General features: G+C 51.7%; 1 protein-coding gene across 1 annotated transcript in view; it reads right to left on the minus strand.

Annotated features, from left to right (window-relative positions):
* Nucleotides 1-21,163, minus strand: part of LOC113488505 (opioid-binding protein/cell adhesion molecule homolog) — a 297,107-nt gene extending 275,944 nt beyond the window's left edge. The window contains exon 1 of the mRNA XM_026863708.1: nt 20,888-21,163. Within this exon, the coding sequence (XP_026719509.1) occupies nt 20,888-20,948 (61 nt within the window). The 5' untranslated portion in view covers nt 20,949-21,163. The remainder of the gene's footprint in view (nt 1-20,887) is intronic.
* Between the last annotated feature and the right edge of the window lie 2,151 nt (nt 21,164-23,314).

Consider the following 23,314-nt stretch of genomic DNA (forward strand, 5'->3'; position numbering starts at 1 on the left):
CCCCCAGGGTGACCCAGGCGGCCTCCCCGGCTACGGGTGGGTACCACCACCACGCTGCGCTTCAGCCAGCATTGAACCCTGGCTCTGACAGGTGAAAAAATAGAAGCCAGGGCAGAAAAGCTGCAGCTCTGAACCCTCCTGCTGTACTCTTTATCCGGGAAGATTATGAGGTTTACTGCTGCTTCTCCATTATCCTAAATAAAGCAGCCTTTCAAAATTGCTTCAGACATATTAGATCATGTACTTTTTACACTTCCAGAGACACTGGTTATAATATCTTTTTAACAACACTGGGCAGAATCTATTTTCTTCTTCCACTGAGCTGAAAAATACTGTTTTCTCAAGGAAGAAGAAAAAGGAGGGGGAAAAAAAGCTATTGATTTTGTTTAGGGTCACAATAAAATATCATTGGAGTGGGTGTTGAAATCCTCAGCCACGAATTATTTCCAAAGTGACAGTTTGGGCTGTGAAGATTTTTCTTGTGAAATAAAACAAAATAAATGAAACATTGTGTTCTTCTTCTATAGGTATACATTTGAGGTTTCCACCGGCTCCAGCTGGTTCCTGCTGGGTATATTTAGCATTTCAATCTATTCTCTTCCCATTCCCATCCCTGCTGGAGTTGATGCATGCCAGGACCAGACCCTGCTGCCCATCCAGAGTCACGCCATGCCATGGGGCAAAGAGAAATGCTACGGGCAGGATCCAGAGGCACAACTCTCAAAAACAACGAATATAACAGAAGTTGCCCCCTCCGATGTCCAAGGGGTGCTTCCAGTTCTCCATCTGACCCTACCCCTCTGCCATGCAGAAGAGAGGATGGTACCCGGCCCCCCACAATGCAGCATCCCCCCGGCCAGGACAGGCACCTCTCACACTGCTTTTGAAGGCAAAATGCCACCAGGAACCCCAGCTCTCAGCTGGGTTTCACTTCTCCAAAGAGTCAGCAAATTAACTCCCATTTATATGCACAATCCACTTCCCTCTAATCTATCCACCTATCTCTGCTTTTCTGCTGGTACAAGAGATGAGCATTGGCTTTAAATACAATAATTTCTTTATAAATAAAGAACAGGCAACACTTTTGAAAGGGAAACCAGATGTCTACCTCCCTCTTCCGTGCCTTCTGCTCCTCGGCATTGTGTACGGGAGATAGAAACACGCCACCAGGATGAAGAGATCCACAGGTCCCTGCCTTCCTCTCTCAATCTTCTTTTATTTATTTAGATTTATGCAAATGCCAAAAAAAAAAAAAAAAAAAAAAATGTCAGTGCCCTTGATGTAACTTTAAAATGCATCATGAAGATGTCCTGCGCACCGCAGTATAATTCAGTACCACATGCCACCGGGAAGGCAGGTAACAGAAAAGCCAAAATCCTCCCCTACTGCAGCCAGATACACTCCCTCCCCTGGCAAGTGTGCCCACACACACACACACACACACATGTACATTTTAGCTTCCATCAGTTCTTTCCCTTCCCCATCACCTCCTGTTCAGGGAAGCCTCAAAGTTTTTCCCCACATTTCTGTTACTCTGCTCAACATCCGTCCCCTACCAGTCACTCTGTAACCACTGGCTTAGGGCAAAGGAGCTGCCCCAACCTGCCACCCCATGCAGCAACCAAAGGGACTGTCCAAACCTTCCTGTTGGATCGGGACTCCTCGCTCTTCCTCATGCCTCAAGGCACAATGGGCTTCAAAACCTTTTGCTTTCATGTCAGGTAGAAATAACAAAACTGCCACAAAAGCATCAAAAAATTCATTCCAAAGTCTGACCTCACGTAACTGCCAAACTGGTCTCATGGTGCTACCATGTTCAAAGCAGGTCAAGGCATCCCCCAGCTCACAGAGGCTGGTGGGACACCAGAAGATGGTCTGGACCACGCTCCTGGTTGGGACAATGCTCCGCCAACACGGCCACACCTAAGCCACCGGCCAGCCCAACACCCAGCAGCATTTTGGGCAAGAAAGACCTGCCCATGATTCAAGCTGCCAAGAGGATGTGAATTTTTAACTCCTGAACCTCCTGGAGCCGACCTTCAACCAGGAGCAGAGCTCCATGCTGCTGGTGCCTGCCTTAAATGCCACAGGATTTCTCCACAGCAACTCTTCACGGTTCCCGGCCATTGCCCCTTGGGAACGTGCGCAAAGAGTGAACTAATGAGTCTATTAGACTTAATTAAGCTAATGTGAAATTATTTACTTAATCTGGGAAGATCTTATGATGGCGAGAAATCCCCACGGACAAAAGCATACAGCTGCCTTGCACGGTCTAGCGAAAAGCTCGCGAGCAGTCGGTTGCCGAGATGCTCGACTGCGCGGCAGCAGGGGTGGTGGGAAGCGGGGGGCTCAGCTGAGCCCCTCCTGCCATGGGCTTTGGACCATACCACCGGCTCAAGGCACCTGGCTCCTCTAACGCACGCCAACATCGCCAGGAAAACCAGCCAGGAATTCCCGGCCATGTTTCGCCTTCATTTTCCAAATGCGCAGCTATCCCCGGCCAGCAAATCCATCCAAGTCTGGCACCTGGGGAGGAGAAGTTTTCAGAAGTGGTTGGCCCCTCTCCCTCCCACGGATGAGGAGCATCCCGCACCCCCGCATCCAGGCTGCGCCTCATCACAGCGGCCAGGAGCGGAGGGGGAGCAAAGGGTGCAGAGAGGAAAAGGGATTTTGCCTCGCGCATTTTCCTCGCCTGTTTTTTTTTTCCTCTTAATGTAAAAAAAGCTTAACGCTTGCTTTGAATTCTTAATACGACTGAGTTCTTTTTGCCACTTATTTTGTTTTGTCATGCACTACATACAATTACACATCTCTAATCCGCAAATCCTCCCCCGACACCAGAACACGTGCCAAGACTTTACTTTCTGCAGCCGCCGCATTAAAGGCCTTTCTAGACTAGCTCACATCTCGGAGCAGCAGGATGCCCTTGCATCACCCACAGCCGTGACACTCCAGACCTGGAAGCCCCCCAAGGACCAGCACTCAGTCCCTTTTCTTGCCCTGCGTAGAGGAGGGATCTCCAGCCCCAGCACCACGGGCCGGAGCCCTTGCTGGGATTAAGTCCTGGAGAAGGAGCCTCCCTTCATCCTGGCTGCAAGAAGCTCAGCTCAGCATCTCTCAAGACAGAAATCACATTTTGCAAATCTCCCACAGTGAATCAACTCACCAGTCAGATATTAGCTCAGCAAAAAACTGGCAGGCAAATGATCTAATTAATAATCAGCACTATCAGGAGTTTCCGTTTTTCTCTGGCAGCCAAACAGGCGAGAGCTTCTCTGCAAACCAGAGGCATGGCTACCTGGGAACAAGATGTAATTATTGCCCCAAGGTCAGAGAGCGGCAGTGCCAGTGATCAGCACCCCGCTCACAAGTCGCCTCTTCAGGTCACCCGCACAGGGAGACCAAAGGTGTCACCCGGGCAGGCAGTGGCTCCCCAGGGACAGCAGAGCTGGCTCAGACCCTGGTTTCCCACCCACAAGTGTTTCCAAAGGCAGGAAAAGCAGAGCTGAAGGCTATCCCAGTGCACAAACCGTCACCTGGCAGGCTCCTACCTGCCAGCACCAACCCCTCCGCCAAGCCCGAGAGGGTACCAAAGTCCTTCTTGCACGCCCAGCACCACACAGCTGCTGTCCCCGTGGGAAAGGAGAGCGTTTCCTACAGAGATATGAATGGCCAGGGAGGGTGCAAAGCAAGGGCAAGAGTTTCTCTCCATGCAAAAACCTTCCCTGCAGCCTTGGAGCCTCTCCCAACCCCACTCAGGAAAAGGAGGAGGAAATAAGAGAGACATCAATTTCCAGAGCTCAGCGCCAAAATCCGGCCTTCGCCTTTGAAAGTGTAATTTATTCAAGCTGCTTTATTATTGCAGAACCCAGTGTAGACGGGGGATTATGGAGAGGTCACAGCTGGAGCAATAACAATAATAATAAAAAATAGTTAAGTCGGGAGAGTATCTTGTGCGAGTTCATCATGCATCAGGGAGACGCCTTTTTCCAAAGCAATGGGTTTTAAACCAAACGAAGAGCATCCCACGAACCATCGACTTAACGCAAAAGTGGCATCAAACGAACCTTTGGGGGGAGCGATGGGGATGGGGGGGCTTCACACCCCCTCTGTTTGTGAACCCAATTAGGCATATGTTGAGGAAAGGGTGTATGTATATTAGATTTTAATTAAGCAGTGTTAATTATAATCTATGAGATGTGCTTACTGCTTATCTGATAATTATGAGAAAGCCAATTTGGCTGCTGGCTTGTGACTAATTAAGTGGAATTAGTAATGATAATTATAGATTTAATTTTTGTTTGCCTTTATTGGCAATGGGGGGAAAGCGGCTTCGAGGGCTGGGTGGGGCGGGCAGGGAAAGGATGGGACAAGCCATGGGAAAAGGTCACCATGGCAGGGATTTGGCCCAGAGAATAAGGACTTCCCAACAAAAGTGGATTTTCAGCGGAGGAAAACCAATTTGGGGTTAAAAAATAAAGTTTTGTGGCAACTGCGTGATGCAAGCAAACTTTGGCTAAAAGGCATCAGTTTCATGGAGAGATTGGGCTGTTTTTTTGCCAGCCCATCGTACGGGCTGCCAGGGTCTTGGAAAAAAAAATGGAAAAATTGGGCAATTTGGGGAGTTTGGCTTTTCCAGACCAGAGAGGGAAATTCCCCAGGGACTTCTTCCCTCCCTCCCACGCCCACCACGACTTTGACTCCCACTCAAAGCCTGCCAGCAAGGAAAAGGTGATTTTTTTTTTTTTTTTTTTTTTTTAATGCTTCTGACTCCCCTCCCCCCCGGTGTAATTGATAGGCTATAAAATAAAGATCAAATGCTGCAAAAATTTCCCAAGCCCTGGGAACGGGGCTTGCATGTTTTAAAACATGCCCACAGGTTGCTACCACTGCCTGGTTGCAAGTCTCCTTGAAATACGTGTCGTCTTCCCACTTTGAGTGTGCACAGGCTGCCAAAGTAGCCCAAAACATTACGGGATAGCAAAGCTTTTGTAAGAGGCAAAGAATAAAAACACAAGGAAGGGGGGGGGGGATAATAATATATTGCAGCTGGATTTTTAAAAGACTCAGATAAACTCGCAGCTGCACGACACCACGTGGAGCTATGCAAGCTAAGCTAATGATAATTAAATCTCCTGCTGCAGGGGTGAACAGCAATTTCACGCTAGGCCTGATGCCCGGGATGAAAGTTATCCTGGGGAAAAACCACGGCAGCAGCACGGGGCCGAAGGGTGGGACCGGGGAACCGCTCTGCTCACTTCCCACGCAAAACCCAGGCGAGAGCTGGAGCTGGGGATGCTCTGCCCAGCAAACTGCATTTCTCATCTCCAACGCCGAGCTAAATAATACATGACAATCTCAGGTATAAATTACAGGCAGGAGCACAGGGGAGAGACAATGCAGGCTGAATGCATTAAGGCAACAGCCCCGTTGCAGCCTGACTCATTTGCAAGACCCCGCTGCAAAGAAGGAAGGGGGGGGTCCCTGCTGCGGCACCCCCAGGTCGCGGCAGGGCGAGGACGGCTCGATGCAGGGCTCAGCTCGAGGGAAAGCGCCTGACCTGACTGCAAAGTGGCTTTTTGCATCCACAGCCAGGGCGTTCCCAGGAAAAAGCCTCTGGAAGCGGCTGCGGGGCCGAAGCGCTCCGCTCTCTGTGCGCTGGATGAGTCCCCGTCGCTGACCAAAATAGACACGTCACCCAGCTACAGCTAAATTCAGTCCCCAGCCACCCCCCCCGGCCCCAGACACATGAACACAAGGTCATTACCCAAATCTCTCCTGCCATATCAGAAAAACTTCACCGCGGCAGGCAGGGACGCAGCCCCGCCAGGAGCACTCCCTCACACCTCCCGAGGAAGAGGATGGTGTGGAGGTGATGCTGCTGATTTCTGCCTGGCTGCTGGAGGAAGCAGATGTGAGACAAAACTCAAGTCCTGGCCACTTGTGAGCATTAAAGATTATTTGCCAGACAGGCTATTTCATGGAGCTCTGTGGTGGCTGGTTAGTAGGAGCAGCACAAGAGATTAAATGACAGCAAACTCATGATTTCTTTTATTTCCTTTTTTTTTCTTCTTTTTTCATTTCAGCACCGACTCGAAAATAGGCCTGTTTATAAAGGGAAAAATTTCCCATGAGTCACGCAGTTTTCAGACAAAAAAAAAATAGCCAGCATCAGCCTAAAGTGACCAAAACACACGCTCGGATGGATAAAATTTGACTTCATTCCTAATGATGCCTGGGGGGTTGTGAGGCTGCACGCACCCCTACAAACTCCCTCGGGGAATTCCACGTGGAGCTGGGATCCAGCATCCCATCAGGATCCATCATAGCAGAGCCTCACATTTGAGTGCATTTGCTGAATCATTCATTCGGGCTCCTGCACTTAATTTCTCCGTGATACATTTAACACCTTTGCTTCCTGTCCTAAAGAGCTGCGGGATTCACCGGGAGGAGAGTGCAAACAGCTTTGGCTCTGACCTCGTGCTCAGCTCTGCAAGGAAATAGTTCGTTTGGTTTTCCCTGATGAGTGCCAAGGTAAGAGAGGTCAGTGTCCGGCCTTAGAGAGATAAATAATAGTTTAGAAGATGACCCAGCTCCACGCTGGGATCTCTTGTTGAACACTCCTACCCGTGGTTGGCAAAGCACGGATTGCTGGGTGTTTACCTACCCCTCTGAAAAGAGGAGAAATGGGGTTTTAAGAAAATAACACTTCATAACATTAGACATGCTGTTGGATAAGAAAAAGACAAGGCAGAAGACAGGAGCTGGTAAAAGCTACAGCTTGTCATTTCATTGCACCTTCTCGACTCGATAAATGGGTTTCGGTCAGAGCATCAGTTCCCTCCAACCCAAAAAAGGACCTGAAGGGTAAGCTGATTGCATTGATTGTGCATGCATTTTCCCGGCAGGGAAAGTGGCCCAGTCCCTCGCTGCTTCCATCCAAAGCACTCCACTTACTTATTACGGGAATATCGCCAGACTCCAGGGCCAGGGAGCAGGACGCTATGGGGAATTCATTGCTCTGAGTGCTAGGAACATTAAGAGAAGGCAGAGCAGGGGGGTATGGCAGCGGCACAGCTCAGCCTCTTCCCCATCACGGGCAGCTTATCACTCCTGCTACAGGTTTTGACAGCCCCATAGGATCAGTCTCACAGGGCTGTCTTTAACCCTTAAGAGAATGGCATGTAGGAGCGAGGACAGTGCAGATCTGCTAAGACAAACTGCCCTCGTGCAGCTCCTGCACATCCCTCTGCCGATGCTCATCCCCGCCACCCCTCACACGTGCATCCTCCTCTTCCTCCCCAGGCAAGAAACTCCCTCTCCATCCTACCCAGATCCTTACACCCAGCTGTGACAATGCTCAGGCATCCAGCCCCTGAGCCAAACCATCTCCTTTACTGCTCCCAGGGTCCCTGCTGCTGCAGAGTCTCCTGGTACCCATCCCAAAGCCCCTTCCTCTCCTGCTCGAGGGGTCAGGAAAGAGTGTAAATCCCTGTGGAAAGCACTGTCGGACTCGGTACGAAACAGAAACTCATCTTGCTGAGGTCAGCACTGACACAGGGATGCACGGGCTGGTCAGCACCGTCTAAATCAGCCATGGCACAGGGGTAGCTGAAGAAATGATGGGTCTGAGCCCAAATTCAGCATCAAACCCCAAAAACTGGAGCAAAAGGCCGAGCGTAAGGTCTGTGTCCAGCCATCAAGTCCTTCGCCTGCAGCCGCCCAGCCGGGAGGTGTGCAGGGAAGGGAAGGGGACATCCCAGGGCAGCACCAGCCTCCTCGCTCCACGAGAACAGGCAGGAGACAGGGCAGGCTGGCAGCCTCACAGCAGCACTGCTCATGCCCGGGCAGACGAGGTCGGGGTACCTGGCTTTGCTAATTAACCCCCCAGGAAATCACCTGCCGACACAGCAGCGTGCTTCTTTAAGCGAGCCGCCTCTGCCTCTCCCCGCAAGAGGCTGAGCCGTGCCTTGCCGTAGTGTCTTCGAAGGAGAAGGCTATCAGCTCAAAACAGCCGAGACCTTTAGCTCAAATCCATTAATCCTCTTTATTAAACCCGGGTCACCTCTGAGTCCTGGCAAATTAACCAGCATCTCCCCACTGCAAGTACATCAAGAGGAAACGCGCTGTACAGTGCCTGTAATTTTCATGGACCAGGGCTCCGGGGTCAGAGGGCTTCCCGGGCTCCATTCTCTGCCTTTGTCAATTTAAAAGGGAACATCGGCTTGCTCTTGTATAAATTATGAGAGAGGCAGAGCGGGGGCCCGGGGCGGTCGCAGGGCGCTCAACTGGCTGCAGCCATGCCCATGGCTTCTCTCCCGCCCGAGGATGGGAGCAGGGAACAACGGGGCCACAAACATCAAGTTCCTCCCAGGGAGGAGGGGCAAAAAAATGGGGTTGGGGACATCCTCCAAGCACACCCTCCAAACAGCTGGGCAGCCAGGGTACCGTGCTTGGCATCCTCCAAAGCTACCTTGGCCACGTGCCTTCTTGCTGCTTCGAATAAATGGCACATCCCCGGTGCCAGCCCAGCTGGGGGGCGAGAGAAAAAGAGACTAGAAGGGCTTTGCTCCAGCTCAGAAGTGGGTGGAAAATTGTTCCCTTGTTGCCTGAAATTTCACCATTTGAAACGTCTCCCCCTTTCTGCGCTATCCTGTTGGAACCACTCTACTCTGAATACCCACCAAGCCAGCACCAAAGCGAGAGCGGCTCTATTTCTGAAGAGCCAAGGACATTTAGCTGGGCTGGGGAAGACCTGGGGCCAAATCCCTTATAAACACTAATTATACACCCAGTCGAAGAGCTCCGAAAGAGAAAGGCAGCCCAGCCTGGCCTGGGGAAGACAGATCATGTGGGCCGAGGGATAAGGGCAGAGCAGGAGCTGGAGGTCACAGCACTCCCTTGCTGGGTTGGGTCTCCTCCTCCTAGAAAGAGCATCCTCAAGACAAGAAAACTTTCCGGAGCCAAGCAGAGTGCTCATACATTCTGCGAGTGAAGAAACACATTTTTCAAGGGGGAGGAATAAAAAAAAAAAAAAAGGAAAAAAAAAGGCGGGGGGGAATTTCCAAGCTGCTCTGTAAGAGCTATAAGCATCACATCTATTCCCCTAAGACAACTCCACATCATGGCACTTCCCAGCACACTTTCTAGCCACAGCTCTATCACAGGGCTATAAATCCACCGGCTTTGGCTAAAGTTGCTCCAGTTTTACACCAGCTTAAGTCAGCAGAGACTGAGGTGGGGAATCGTGATCCAAAAGGTAGGATGCTCACCCTTAACTCAGTCCGACAGCACTGGGGGCTTTTCACCTGGGTTTGAGTTACAGGCAGGATTAACGCACAGCATCTTAAATCTCCTAGCCATCATCTTGTATTACAGCTTTAGTTTTGTATTAAAAACATCATTTCTTGCTGTATTTAATCACCACAAGGTCATTTCAGTGACAGTTGTCAGCATCCTAGCAAAGGAACCAGAGGAGCAGAGCCCTGTCTAGCTGACCAGATAAAAGGAGGAGATGCTGGGTTTCATTTCCTTGTTTTCAATTGAGAGGTGCCCACCTCGGTGTGCAGATTAAGGTGTGGGTGGGCCGATGTCAGCCCCCCGCGGGCTGAGATGGGAAGCTGCCGCTCACTCTGCTCATCAGGAGCCCCAAGGAGAGAAATTGCATAGTTCTCCCCATGGCCCTCTGCCCACCTCGAACCAATTTCTGCTCCTTTTAATTCAATTCAGCTCCTCCTGACCTTGGCTGGCTGGAGTTGCAGAGTTTCTCTCAACAGATAGCACCAATTACAGAGGTGTGAAAATGGAAGGCTTTCAATTCGGAGAGCAAACCCAAGAAACTGGGACTTTATTGAACTGAGAAACGGGGGGTGGGAAAGGGAGAGCAGATGGGGGCATGGGCTCAGAAATACTGCCTGTGCTTACCCTAGAAACCAAACACTTCGGCCGTTCCCTCCATGGGGGAAGGCAAAGGCTTCACCTGGGAAGTGGGGCTGCTCCAGGAGCTGGGATGGTGAAGGCGGTGAGAGGTGGAGGTTCAGGTGCACAGAGTCGATGGCACCTGGGGACCAGGGATGCAAAACTCATCCACTGCATCCCCGGCATCACGCCTGCTGCAAGCCGGCTCTTTCACACACATTCCCCAACAGGCTGATTTCAGACCCCCAAAAATCAGATCTGACACAAACTGAGATTGCTTCCCCGCAGCGGATCAGGGCTGGATTGATTCTACAGCATCCGCAGCCCGATCTGTACTGTTAGGCACAGCGGCAGCTCCAGCCACACCACCTCCACGGAGTAACTCTGCTTTTTGTCCACCCACAAAGCTCTTGCCAGCCAAGGACTGCTGGGCCAAGCCTCTGGAAACCTGCGCCCCGAGTGCCAGCGTGAGCCCGGTTAGATCTGGGTAGGAGGGCTCTGGCAGGATCGCTTAGCTGAGTGCCTCGGCAGAGAGATCCAACGCACAGACTAGTCTTTATAAAAACTGCCTTCCTGCTGCACAGTACAACCTGTGATGATCAGAGAGTCCCCAGACAAAAGCAGGGGATGTTCAGTTCACGGAAAGGAGACAGAGACGAGCACCTCCCTGGGCTAAGCTCACTGAAGCTCTTTGCCCAACATGCCCCGACGCTAAAATGAAAATTAAAACTAAAGCAAGAAGTGCTAGATGCCTGGGATGGAAAATGGGGTCACTCTCACACAAAGCAGCGCCACCGAGTATGGTCCCCCATCATTTCTGGACACTTCTAGGTATTTCACAGGCTGGAAGGACACAGAAAAGCCTCACCCAGACCTGAAAACTCCCCTCTCCAGTCCTGTCTCCACCCAGATCATCTCCATCAGCACAACGCCCATGTACCAACCAAGCTCAGGATCTCCCTTTGATCTGGACGTGACCCTTCCCTGATGAGGACAACCTCACACCACAAAGCTCTGCCTTCCAGGCCAACACACAAAGAGCAAACAGGTCCTCCCTGCCTGAATTTTGGGCAACCGTCCGCTGGCTGGCACATCTGAGCAGGTTCAGCATCCCCTTACGGAGGCATCCTCCCAAGCCTCGGAGCTGGGGGGGCCACCAAAATGAAGTAGTGGCTTGTTCAGGCCTCTCTCTCAAGAGCTGCCACAGCTCAGCAGGACTCAATAGCTCGGAGGCGTGTGGTTTTAGAGCCAGTGCACAGCACCGTATCTCCAGCCAAGCTGCGACCGCGTCTCTCCCCAACGCCTGCCCATAAATCCTCCAACCCGGTAAACAGTCGAATTACGGCTCCCCGCCATTGCTTAGCTGCCTTTGACACTAATTGCTCTGCGGAGTGTGTGCAACTGGCAACACCTTATTAAAAGTGAAATATATTATACTGTCCACTTATTGCTACTTTATAAAGATAAAGTATCCTGAGGATACGGAAAGGCTGGCAAAGGCATCGACTCTTGGCCTCCGAGCGGCCGGCGGATGCTGCAGCGCAGAAGGCAGAGGCAGGGCAGGCATCGCCGGGACAAATGTGCGCTCTCTGTTAAACTGCAAAGAGCCTTTCCATTTGGAGCCCAAGGGTTGAGTGAAGGGCGTTCTTGAAAGAATTTCTTCTCTGTTCATCTCCTGGTTTCAACTCGAAAATCATCACTTTCAGACCTTGGGAGAAGCCAGGCCGAGACGAGATGCTAAAGGGCGGGGGGGGGATCAAGCACACGCTGCCCTCCTACCAACTTTGAGAGGAGCAGAGGGTGCTCCTGAACTCATAAGGCCAGACTAAGACTCATTAATCATGAATTTGTGTTTGCCTACCTCCAGACATCGCTACCTGAAGTGTAGTACAGCCTCTCCTGACAGTGACACTCACCAGGGCATCCGTTGCTCCCAACGGCCATGGAAGCGCAAGCCCAAGAGCTCTGTGATGCTCCAGCTCCATGTCAGCCCACCACAGAGATTTTTAGGACCCAATGTATTGATCTCACAGTCTCTCTCTTGTGTTTTTCAAAGGAGGAGGCTGAAACTCACTGTTTCACAAGGAAAAACATGCAGAAACCCCTACTTCAGATTTGGAGCTACAGCGAGGACACGTCTTCTAACACATGTCTCCGCACATGCCTCGGGCAAGTAATTTTCCCTCTTTATTCCTTGGCTTCCCTGTCTGCAAAAACAGGGACAACGAAATTTCTCTTCTCCGTGAAGTGTTTTAAGATCTACTGGAAACAACAACCACTACGCAAGAGACCCGATATCACCGAGTTTCAGTAATAAATATTTTGATCCAGTCCCTCAGGCTTCGTCTCACCAGGTAATGTTGGAAGAATTTTTGGTTTTGTTTTGAATTGAGAGGCTACTTCTGGTTGGGAACATGACAGGAAGCAGACAACAGTAGGAAGGCGGACATGGGGGATACCATCAAAGGCACTTCTGCAGCCTGCAGTGTGTGGGGAGGGCACAGAAAACCATCCACGTGAGGGAATAAAGATCAGATTCTGGGGAGTCATTTTCAGTAAAATGGAGATATGGCTCACGTACATCACAAAAGTCATTACATCAACATCCCTCCTGCACTACGGATGCTATTATTTATCACTAATTGGTCATTTCCCATGTGGCAGAGACAACAGACCCACCTCCCATCAGTTCCAAGGACCACGAGGTACAGAAACACAGCCTGCATGGCTCTTTGATTCCTGAAGGAAATGGCATGTCCTAAGCAACAGATTTGAAATATCCAGACTCTTTGGTTCAACAAGTTCAAATCCAAGCAGGATCAATACCTCCTCACTCCTGAGGTATCAGCAGGTAATTGGGTATCATGCAGTGATGAGCAACCGAGTTTGCTCAGAAGCTGCAAACTTTAATCTTCCTCCATTCCTGGTACACAGAATGGAGGGGGAGGAACAGATCAAAGGAGAACAGATCAAATTCAGCTGCATTTGGACCTAGATTGCAGAAAAAAAGGACTCATTCTTAAGCAAAACGGCTTGCGCTTCTAAGGTTCAACATCTTGAGAGGATTCGAGTATGACACGACGCAGAGAAGTTGCCATCTCTCCAGTACAGCCACCTGCAACCCCAGCGCTGCCTCCCTCAGGTTTCAGGCTGCTCTGACAACCCAACTTTGCACCAGAGCCCTCTCCAATTTCACACTGCAGCATCCGACCACTTCAACCTCTGCAAATGTCCGCATCTTTTTTCGACTCATGGACCTGCTACCCTGGCCCCCTACCCGTTGTCCCATTTCCAACCCCGTGACGCCCACAGCATTTCAGCAATGGGGCTCACAAGTGCCCGTGCTGCTTTGTTCCAGGACACCATCCCCGCTGCCAGCTCCAGTGAGGGCGAGGAGATGCTGGTCCACCCTTCGCAAGCTGGAAGGTCCCGCCTGGCTATAGGAGGTTGCCACCCCAGCCATGGAAAGGAGAGGTGGCAACGTAGACGGATGGGCAGAGAAAGACAGAAAAGCGCCACGGGCAGCAGAACAACGTATCTGACAGATTTCCCTGCCGATCAAAGCTAACTTTACTTAGAGGTTTTGACATCTGATTAATTATGTCGCGCTGGCTCGTCTCAAAAGGTTGAGTTTCCGGCAGCCCTTGCCTTTCATCCTCATAGCGTTTGGCGGCCGAGCCCGCTCCCCTGGTGCCAGCAGAGGAGGGGACAGCGGGAGGGTGGCTTTGCCAAATGTCGTGCCCCATCCCTTGGAGGCAGGAGATAAGGAGGGCAAGGGATGGCTGGGGACAGAGCCCCTTTGTCTGTGGTGTCTTTTGTCATGAGTAGATAGGAGACGGCTGCCTCACGCTGACATTTCAGTGACCAAATTAAAATGCGCCGCCATGGAGACTAAATGTCATTAGCCTCATTAGAAGTGATCGCGTTAAAATAAACAACAAAAAAAAAAGTGGAAATTAGCCAACACCATTAAATAAAATAAATAAATGGGCAGATCTGGCAGGGACTGTGCAGCCAATGCCAATGGCGATTGTCTGGACCGCTGAGCCAGGAAGGGGCACGGTGGGAACAGCCAAGGTCTCCATGGGCACAGGGACATGCCAAGACAGGTCCACTCAAGATGTAGCCCCAGACTGTTTGGGATTAGTCTATGAGGTCTTTCAGGCTTTGTTTTAAGTTTTAGGATGCTCTGCACAGGCTGGCTTTAAGGACCTTAATGGCCATGACCCCTGGGGCTGGCTCCGAGGGCTCTGCCAGTCCCTCTGCCGTGAAGGACGAGCCCCGTGCACTGATCTAGCAGGGATGGGAGGGTTTTTTAGCAGCATCCAGGTTTCTCAGATGCTTCCCATTCGATTACTGGCCAACACCAACCGTATTTCTCTTATGCGCTGTGACAGAACTGCCGCACAAGGTGGAAGACTTGGTGAAAGAAGCACCGGTTTGTCCTTGTAAAGAGAAAAATTTTTCCTCTAACCCCTCTTGCTATGCAAACGCCATTTCCTTTGGGGCGGGAGAAGTCATCAGAAGGCCCTTGCAAGATCCTGCTTATGACAGAGCAGATTTGAAAGCCCAGAGATCTCCTTCCCCCTCCTTCCCTTCTGTCAAAAATTATAATCATCATTTTCCAGCTTGCTGAACAATCAAAGTGTGGCCTATATTCGCTGGAGCTCCTTCCACACGCCGCATGCATAGCAACAAGTCTGGGAAACAAAAGCCAGAAGTAAACAGTTGGGCGAGCGGAGGCGATGGGCTGGCAGGTGGAGAGCACATCGTGGGGTGCAGACAGCCTGGCTCCCCCCCAGTCTCACCGCTTCAGAGCTGCTCTGGGGGGGCCTGAAGCCCCGTGTGAAGACCTCTTCTCCCATGCTCTGCGAGGAGCACAGGAAGAAACGTGCCTGGGCAGTTTGGTTAGTGGGAATGGTAACTCCGGCTGTACCAGAAGGAAGCCCAGGCCCTCATGCTGTGCGTTTGGCTGGTCCACACGTGGCTGATTTACTCACCATGGGCTGAGCCACAAAGGTCAAAGCCACATCAAGCACAAGTAACCCCATCTGCCCTCCCCTGGGGGGCTGGTATCCTCTGCATAAAACCCCACGGATGTACCAGCTCTGGTCAACACAACAGATGCTCCCTGTGATTCTGCTGTCCAGACAGTCTGAGCTGACGAGGTCCGGTCCCAGCATCCCACCCTGAAGCACGGAGCTCGCAGGGAGGTTTGCTGGGCTACCCTTCCCTGCAGTTTTCAGCCCGCTTCAGTTTCCAGAGCTGTCAATCCAGCACTTTTCACTAGCGCTGAATTCACAGAAAAGTAAATCTAAAAATAACTCTTCTTTTTCCCCCTTCCTCATCTCATCTCACACGTGTTTTGCGTGCACATGACTTTGCCGCACAGGCAACAGGTTCAACTTCCCCAAAACGGCTCCTCCCAAGGAGGCTGCTCTTGACACTGATGCTCTGATGGGTCTCTGCAGCTCGCTGAGCCTTGGTGCGCAAGGCTTCTGTGTCCGGCTGGGAAACTCAGCCCACAAAGACAGATCCAGGATGTGAGATCTGTGAGAAGCACCAGGACCCCTTTCCAGAAATCCTTTGAAACCACAGCTCCCACTTGCTGCCACCGTGCAACTGCTCCCTGCTTCAGATGATCTTGAAGAGACACCTCCTCTGCAAAACACTCTTCCCTAGCCTTGTCAGAAGCCCACCACCTCCACGCAACTCAAACCAACTCCCCAAACCACTGCTCTCCACCACCCTACACTCTCTGAGACTAAGCCAGGACTAGAGGGAGAGCCCACCAGCTCCAAGGCCCCGCTCAGCCAGACCCCACAATACCTGGGCTCACGCTACCATCAATTCACAAGGGCGATGCATCCCCTGCCATTCCCACCTCTCTAGAACTAGCAAGCTACCTCGCTTGGTCACCCTGAGAGAGAGATAATACAGTCCCAGAGCTTTTGAGAAACAGGCAGGAAAGTGTTTTTTTCCTCTAAGCATGAAACGAAGAGGAGTTCCCTGGAAAAACCCACCCACAGAGCAGCAAGTGTCAAAGCCACCTCTGTATGTGCTGTTGCCGTGTTGGTAATTATAAGTACCATGCCTTCATTAGGGAAAGGGAGAGATGACTGGGAGGCAAGGAGATTTGCAGCAGAGCTGCTGTTATTTTTAAGTTTAAACAAAAAGAAGCATGAGAGCTGAGGTTATTCCCCATCCTGCACACACCAGCAGCTGAGAGCATCTCAGGGGATGGTCAGGACAGAAGATAAGGAGAGACAGGGAGCAGTGTCTGGCTTTGCCTAACCGGGGAGGGGAAAAGGATAGGGCTGCAAAGCTCAGGCTGACCACAGGGTCATGAAGGATTTACAGAAAAAAAAAAAGCCACACAAGTTTTCCTCTATTCCCATCTGACGGCAGCAAAAGGATCCTCCTGGGTACCCTGCTGCCCCGCGAATGTGGCTCGTCGCAGCACTCCAGCAGCCTCCTTCCCTGCTCCTCACCCAGTGACTTTGGATTCGACCGAGCAGAGCGCAAACTTCAAATTGCATATTCAAGTGTAAAATACAAACACGGCTGTTTATGCAGCTTGAAATTCGCCATAACCAAATATTCAAGCCTTTGGGGAAGATTTTCAAAGGCACCAGTTAAGGCACTCAGCTCCCATCGGTGCCTTTGAAACATTTCTCCTTTTTCAGGTTTTCACAGGGATTCGCACCAGCAAAGCTCCTCCACCCGGCCGCCTGCAACTACTGAACGCACAAAGGAGACACTGTCAAAGAGAAGCTGCTGGAAAACACAAAGCAAGGTTCGCCACTTTGGGGCATCCTGGAAGGCAGCTGCCAGAGACACTGGTCCCAAAACCTGCAAATTGGTCTGAAATTGTACTGAAAACTTGTGCCGCGGGGATTTACACTGAGCAAAAGGTGCGTGTGCCTGTTCTCCCATCGCCCTCCCTCCCCGCGTCACTTGGAAATGAGAGCAAGTGCTGCTCCACCCCAGCAGAAACAAAACATCCTCTAAATGGCCGACGCCAGCTTTCTCCCTGTCCCAAGAGCCACAGGATGGAGGAATCAACCTCTGACAGGGAAACTACAGCCCGAAGCTCAGGCAGAGGAAGACCAAGCCGTGGGTTTGGGCTGATGCCCACCAGTGCAGCTGATGCTCCTCGTCCTGCTGGGACAAGCATCTCCGACCGATGGAGGATTGATGGCTGTAATACCTTATCCACTACTATTCCCAGCCTTTAGGAGAGCACAGAAAATCCCTTTAAGTCCCTCTCGCTCATATTGAAATGACACTAAAGCAGAACTAACATGCTCCAGGTATTTATTCTTGGGCTTAGTGGCAGGGACCATCAGCCCTCTGCCAGCCCGGATGGAGGGAGGTGATGGCCATGTCATAGGCTGTGGTGGCAGCGGGAAAAGCATCCTCCTGTGGCAGGAGCTGCATACTAGAAAGGGACAGAAAGGTGTTTTTAACTCCTTCAGTGTCCGTTTCTTAACTTTAGATTGGATTTACAACTACCACCAAAGCCATGTTGCCCCAACAAGGGTGAGGAAGGGGAAGTGGGGGGTTGCACTGCTAAAATGTCCCAGGGCGGGATGCAGAAAGCAGGTCCCAGGTGAAAGGGGCGATGGCAGAGCACCTGGGGACTCTCTAAGCTCTTCAAGCTTTACTTTGGCCGCGATGCCCGGGAGCAGTCACAAACTGGATTGTCCATCTCACCCAGCGCTGCCAGATTTCTGACCTCCGAAAGGAGCCGCTGCCATGACAAGTCATTTCGCTAAGCCAGCAAAGGCAGCAATATAAATGTCTGCAAAAGCTGATGTGCATTGATTTTTTGCCACCTGTAGAGCCATGATGTCACACCGTAACTGCGGATTAGCCGAATATACTCCCCCCTGCCCCAAATTCATTCTACAAGGCATCACAGCCCACCCCAGTACATCTCAAAACAGCAGCACCCAAAATGCCCAGCAGCTCAGAGCATTTGCTGATAGCTTGACAATTAAATTACCCACTCCACCTCCCCATCCTGCAGCGCTGGGCTCATTAAAAAATCCTCAGCATCCTTCCCATCAGAAAGAGCCCACCTCAGAGCAACTGATGTCCAGGAACCCGCCTCCCCCACAGCACCAGATGACAACAGCATTAAGCCTTTGAAATTATTTTGGATGGAAACTTGTCTTACAGAGAAATAAAAAGCTGCAGAGTAAGACGCAATGTATGACCAGAGGGGTCAGGGTTTCATTATTGCATTAACCTTTCGTGTCTTTAGATTCCACAAGAGTAAATTGGTAACGAGACGACATGAGCCCCGATGGGAAAAACGCATCTTTCCTAACAGAAGTAATAGGGGGGGAAGAACAGAGGTGGGAGCAAGAGAAAGAGGAAAAAACTGGCAAATAAGCTATTACAGCTAATAATAACTTTGCGATGCTATTTTCTGCAGGAGCCTTCAAGTTGTGATGTTTCCCTTCACTCTAATTACACCTTCTAAAAGCAGGTTCCCTTCTCACTTTAACCACCCCGTGTGAAACTCCCGCAGGATTTGGATAAAAACGGAGAGGGAAAGAGTTCACACTTCACAAACAGCCTCTGCATATCCCAGGGGAGCGTCACCTGCATAAAACACGTGGGATTACGCTTGCAAATAATAAACAGCCCCTCCCAGAAAAAAAAAAAAAAAAAAAAAAAAGGGCCAGCAGGGACCATTTGACTCCGCTCCGCACCGGCTGCCATCCAGGACGACTTTGCCAACACCACTTGTGTTACAGCCCGCAGCAGCGAAACCACAACTGGTATCAGTGCTGCGGTCAGGTTGGGCAGGGAGAGAAAAAAAACATCCAACCTCGGCAAGCCATAGCAAAAATAAAAAGGAGAGGAGATGTTCAAATCCTGTGCTTGCGAGACAGAAAGCGGTTGGTGTGGGGCAGGAAGGCAAAGCACCAAGCAGCCGGCCCAGCGCACGGGAATATTTCCCTTCCTTAATGCAGGCAGCAGGTTTCAGTTGATGGATTAACGGCTGAGCCCAGCTGGGCAAAGTCCTGGGCTGGTTTAGCTCAGGGGATGGTCAAAGCCAAAGCAGATATTGCTGCTTAAGAGAAATAAGAAGGGAAAGCTACAACCGTGTAAGCGCGGATCAGGAAACCTCTCCCAAGTTACTGGGGGTTTAAACGCGCGGGCCTTTTCCTGCCCTGGCACACACAGATGTCAGGGCTAGCCCAGCCCTCTGGCCAAAAAGCCACGTCCTGAGGAAACTGCAGGGCACCAGCAAACTGCCAATGCTCTGTGGCAGGTCTCTGCCAGTGCAAGGACACCTCGATGACGGCCCATCAAGTGTCACACATCTCCCAGTTGACCCGCACAGCTGCCTCGCATCCATTTCTCTGCAATTTCGACCCAGAGGAACCTCTTCTAGCAAGAGGGTGCAAGAGCTAATGCTCTACTCGGCACAGCGAGCTGCCCCCGCTCCAGACACACCCGCCTCACCTTGCTCAAGATAATATTTTCACTAAGACACCACCGTCCCCTTGCATTCGGTGAAGTCAGGCAGCTCACGCAGCCGCGTCACCCTTGTCACGGGCTAAAGTACAGGTGCAGCATTTTGGCTTGAGGTGCTGCTGGCAGAGGCCCAGGGCTAACACGTATCACACCCCGCCCCAACCCCACGAAGCATCGGTGGCACCCAGCCTCATCCCAGGGCTCGGGCTGCAGCGTGGCACCGCTCTGCCACAGCACCCCGGGATGTGGATGATGTCCCACGCACGAGCCTCCGCAAGCAAGTTCGAGCCCGAGTCCCCTCATGTTCATCACAGCTGTGGGAAGAGCCGTTTTCCAGCTGTGACACAGCTAACCTCTCCCCTGCCAGCCTCAGCCTCTTCCCACACACGCCAGCCTTGCACAGCAAAGCACTGTAACTAAACCACGGAAAGCTGCTGAAATAATAGCTGTGCCTCTTCCCTGCCCTCCCGAGTCCAATGTAATTCTCGCTGACAGTCATGAAAAACACATGTTGGGTTAAGAACGGATCTGAGCCTCGACACCCAGTCTCCATCTGCTCGCACAGGGACCGTAAATTTTTCAGCTGCTATAAAAGTGCACATCATCCTCAAAAAAAAAAAAAAAAAAAAAAAAAAAAAAAAAAAAAAAAAAAAATGCCGGCCACTTTTCCGTGCCCCCTCCGCCTCCCTCGGCATGCAGCTCTGCCGTCCACCCCTATCGCTCCCCTCCCCGCAGATGCAGTGCAGGGCTGCGCTCGCTGCCCCGCTGCGACCCGCTCGCCGAGCACTCAGCGCCTGGATCCCAACCCACCATCTCCCCCCCTCCCTCGCCCTCCCCCTGGCAAAGCCACGGGGAAGAAGCCAGCCCACATTTTGGGAGCCGCCTGCTCAGCTCGGGGAGGTTGCGGCACCTTCGCCGCAGCCCGACGTGGTCCCCCCCTGGGGTGCCCGGATCGGGGGGTTCGTTTTCACTTTGCAAAAAGGAGCGAGGGGCAGACACCCGAGTTTGCCTGTCAGGAAGCAGCGATGAGGGGGAACGCGGGGAATAGCGTGACAGCGCGGGAGGGCACAGCAGGTGCCCAACTTTGAAGGGGGGATAAAGCTCAGTGACCCCATCATTTACAGCCAGAGGTTGCCAGAGGGAACAGACTCTGCCCAGCCCGGACAGCCCCCACCGCAGGTGCCAGCATGGCTCGAGGACCACCCGGCACGGTGGCAGTGATGGTGGGGGGTGGCCAGCCCTGCTGTGGGGGTACAGGCACGGCTGTTTGAACCCCACTCGCTGGGAGCACTTGGCAATTCCCTGCTGCAGAGCAACTCGCTGCCTCTGTGTGCGCGTTCGTGCGCAATGTGCATGAAGTCCGGGTCCCCCACGCGCGCACAGCGCTCGGCTTTCTCACCCTGCCAGCCGATACCCTCCTATCCCCTGGAAAAAAAAAAAAAAAAAAAAAAAAAAAGCAAGCTTTTTGCACTACCTGGGATGAAGAGCAGGGCAGTGGTGGCCGTGAAGACGATCCAGCAGGCAGGATGGTACATCTTGGAGCTGCGGTAGACTAGCGGCTGATTCGCTTGCTGCTTGCTGCTGCCGCCGCTGCTTTCGTCTGCGTTGAATTCTGAGCAGGTTTAAATCCAATGTTTGCAGAGGGAGGGAGACTGAGTTAGTGAGCTAGAGAGAGAGAGAGAGAGAGAGACGGGAGCAGGCAGTCAGTGTCTCTGATTTTTCCTTGCACACGCACGCACGCACACAACTAGCAGAAGGAGCACCAGGCTCAGTGTGTGCACGGGGGAAAGCAGACCTCCTACCAGGCATCCATTGGTTCGAGATGCTGACTGACACACGCACACTTGCTCTTCTGCGGGTCTCACTCTGCAACCGGGGAGTTAAATGCGGGCATCGACCCCCTGAGCATCCCTCCCAGCGCCGGCCAGCATTGGTACCCGGGATGGAGGGACAGGCACTGTCCCGCCGACTCCGCCTGCACCAGCTGCCTGCAAAGGGGCTCGCAAATATTTTTTCCCCCCAGGTTGGAGCTGGCCAGTGGGGCAGCCCAGGGCTTCAGCCCCTTGGCTCGCCCCTGCCCCTCTGTGGGCTCTGCTCCCCTCCCCAGGAAGCCACTGGCAGCTCTGCCTACTGCCAAGAGAGGCAAACCGGCGAGCAATCCAAGCTTTTTAGCATGAGTGGGTGTTTTTCACACAAAAGTCTCTGAAACCAAGAAGGAATCTTCTCGTGCATCCCCACCAGAGCTGTATTTTTTCCCTTCAGCAGGCTCACAGAGCCCCAAAAGGATGCTGAGCCCTGGACACCTGCCCCTGCAGACCCCCTACACAATACCATCCCATTCCCACCATGGCCAAAGAGTATTTCCTCCAGCTCTCTAATATATTCCTCTCCTTCTAGGCTGCCACAGCTTCCCCCACCCCGCCTGGATCCCTGCTTTTCCCCAGACCTCCCTGGGCACATTCCCACCCCCTTGCCAAGCCCTGAGCATCCCCAGCACAAGGCATCGGTTCCAGCTTCCTACCTCTCTGCAGGCTGCCCCTCCATGTCCCCCCTCCCACAGTCACCCCCAGATCAATGCATTTGCCAGCTAGAGCTTGAGTTTGCTGTATTGCCAAAAAAAAAAAAAAAAAAAAGGTTGCAAAGGTAAGTTTCTGAAAGAAACGGCACTTTTTTTTTGACATTTTCTAAACAACAAAACCAAAAAAGTTTCTTATTTTGCATTCATTGCAGCTGTGTTAAAAATAAACTGTAAGCGTACTTTAATGCTTAAGGACAAAATAAAATGTTTAGTTTTGCTCAAAATAATCTCTTTTCCCACTAACTCAGAGCCAAAGGTCTCTTTTTGGGTTCCAGGCCAGCCCATCCATACTTTCAGGCCAACACTTTGGACTACCAGCTATCAACCCACCACAGCTTTTTGGCACCAGCGGTCACAAACTCCTCCATCCCCGCATCTCCCAAGCCAGGGTTTCATCCTGCTCTGTGCTCATCTGCCTGGGCATCCTCTCACCACCCCTGGTCCTCCAGGACACATCAGTTCCCTGGACTCTCCTCCCTCGAGACTCCTTTATGCATTAAACTCATCATCTCAGGGAGTTTCCAGAAAAAGAGACGCTCCACATCGAGCGTGCATGATTTCTGGAAGGATGATGCATCCTCAAACACCCAGCTGCAAACATTAATCCCCCCAATCTGTGACAGAGTCGGGGCTGGGGCCCTCCAGCTCCTCTCTGCCACCAAACACCTCGCATCCAAACCCAGACACAGAACCCCAATAACTGCTATCTTTCTTCCCCAGGTTTCTCCCACCCACCTGTCGCAGCATGACACAGACTAATCACATAGATGGCACCGCATCCCCCTCCATGCACACACCTCTTATCTCACATTATTTTTGTACAAAGCAGCACCAGGAGGAACAGAAACGGTGCTTTCGGGGAGCAGAGCCGTATCCATCGTGCTCCTGAGGGGGTACCCTCACCCAGCGAGCGATGGGAGATGAGCACGCGCTGCCGGGACGAACTTTCTCTGGCTTTTAGCCATTAATCTCTATTCATTTTTACTCTGCATGAATAAACCACAAGTTTTTAAAAGCTTTTAACTTAACCACATTCCCACACTATCCGTTGAAGGCATCCCATCTCCTGCATCCTTAGGAGCATGCCAAAAGTAACGCACCCAGGGGCTTTCCTCTTTTAACAGGATTAAAGTTATGTTGTGTGCAGTAACCTTGACCTCTAAAAGAGCTAAATCATCGCACTGAATAAAAAACAACGAGCCTAGTGTCTCACTCGGCTTGAGATGAGGATGGCGATATTTCTATCCGGAATTTCCCTTTAACTGATACCCAAACAGCCGACGTCAAGCAAATTCACCCTTTGCTTCACAAGTGTTTTGGGAG

The sequence above is a fragment of the Athene cunicularia genome (genome assembly GCF_003259725.1).
Source record: "Athene cunicularia isolate RWA chromosome 24 unlocalized genomic scaffold, athCun1 chr24_part1, whole genome shotgun sequence".
Classification (NCBI taxonomy): Eukaryota; Metazoa; Chordata; class Aves; order Strigiformes; family Strigidae; genus Athene; species Athene cunicularia.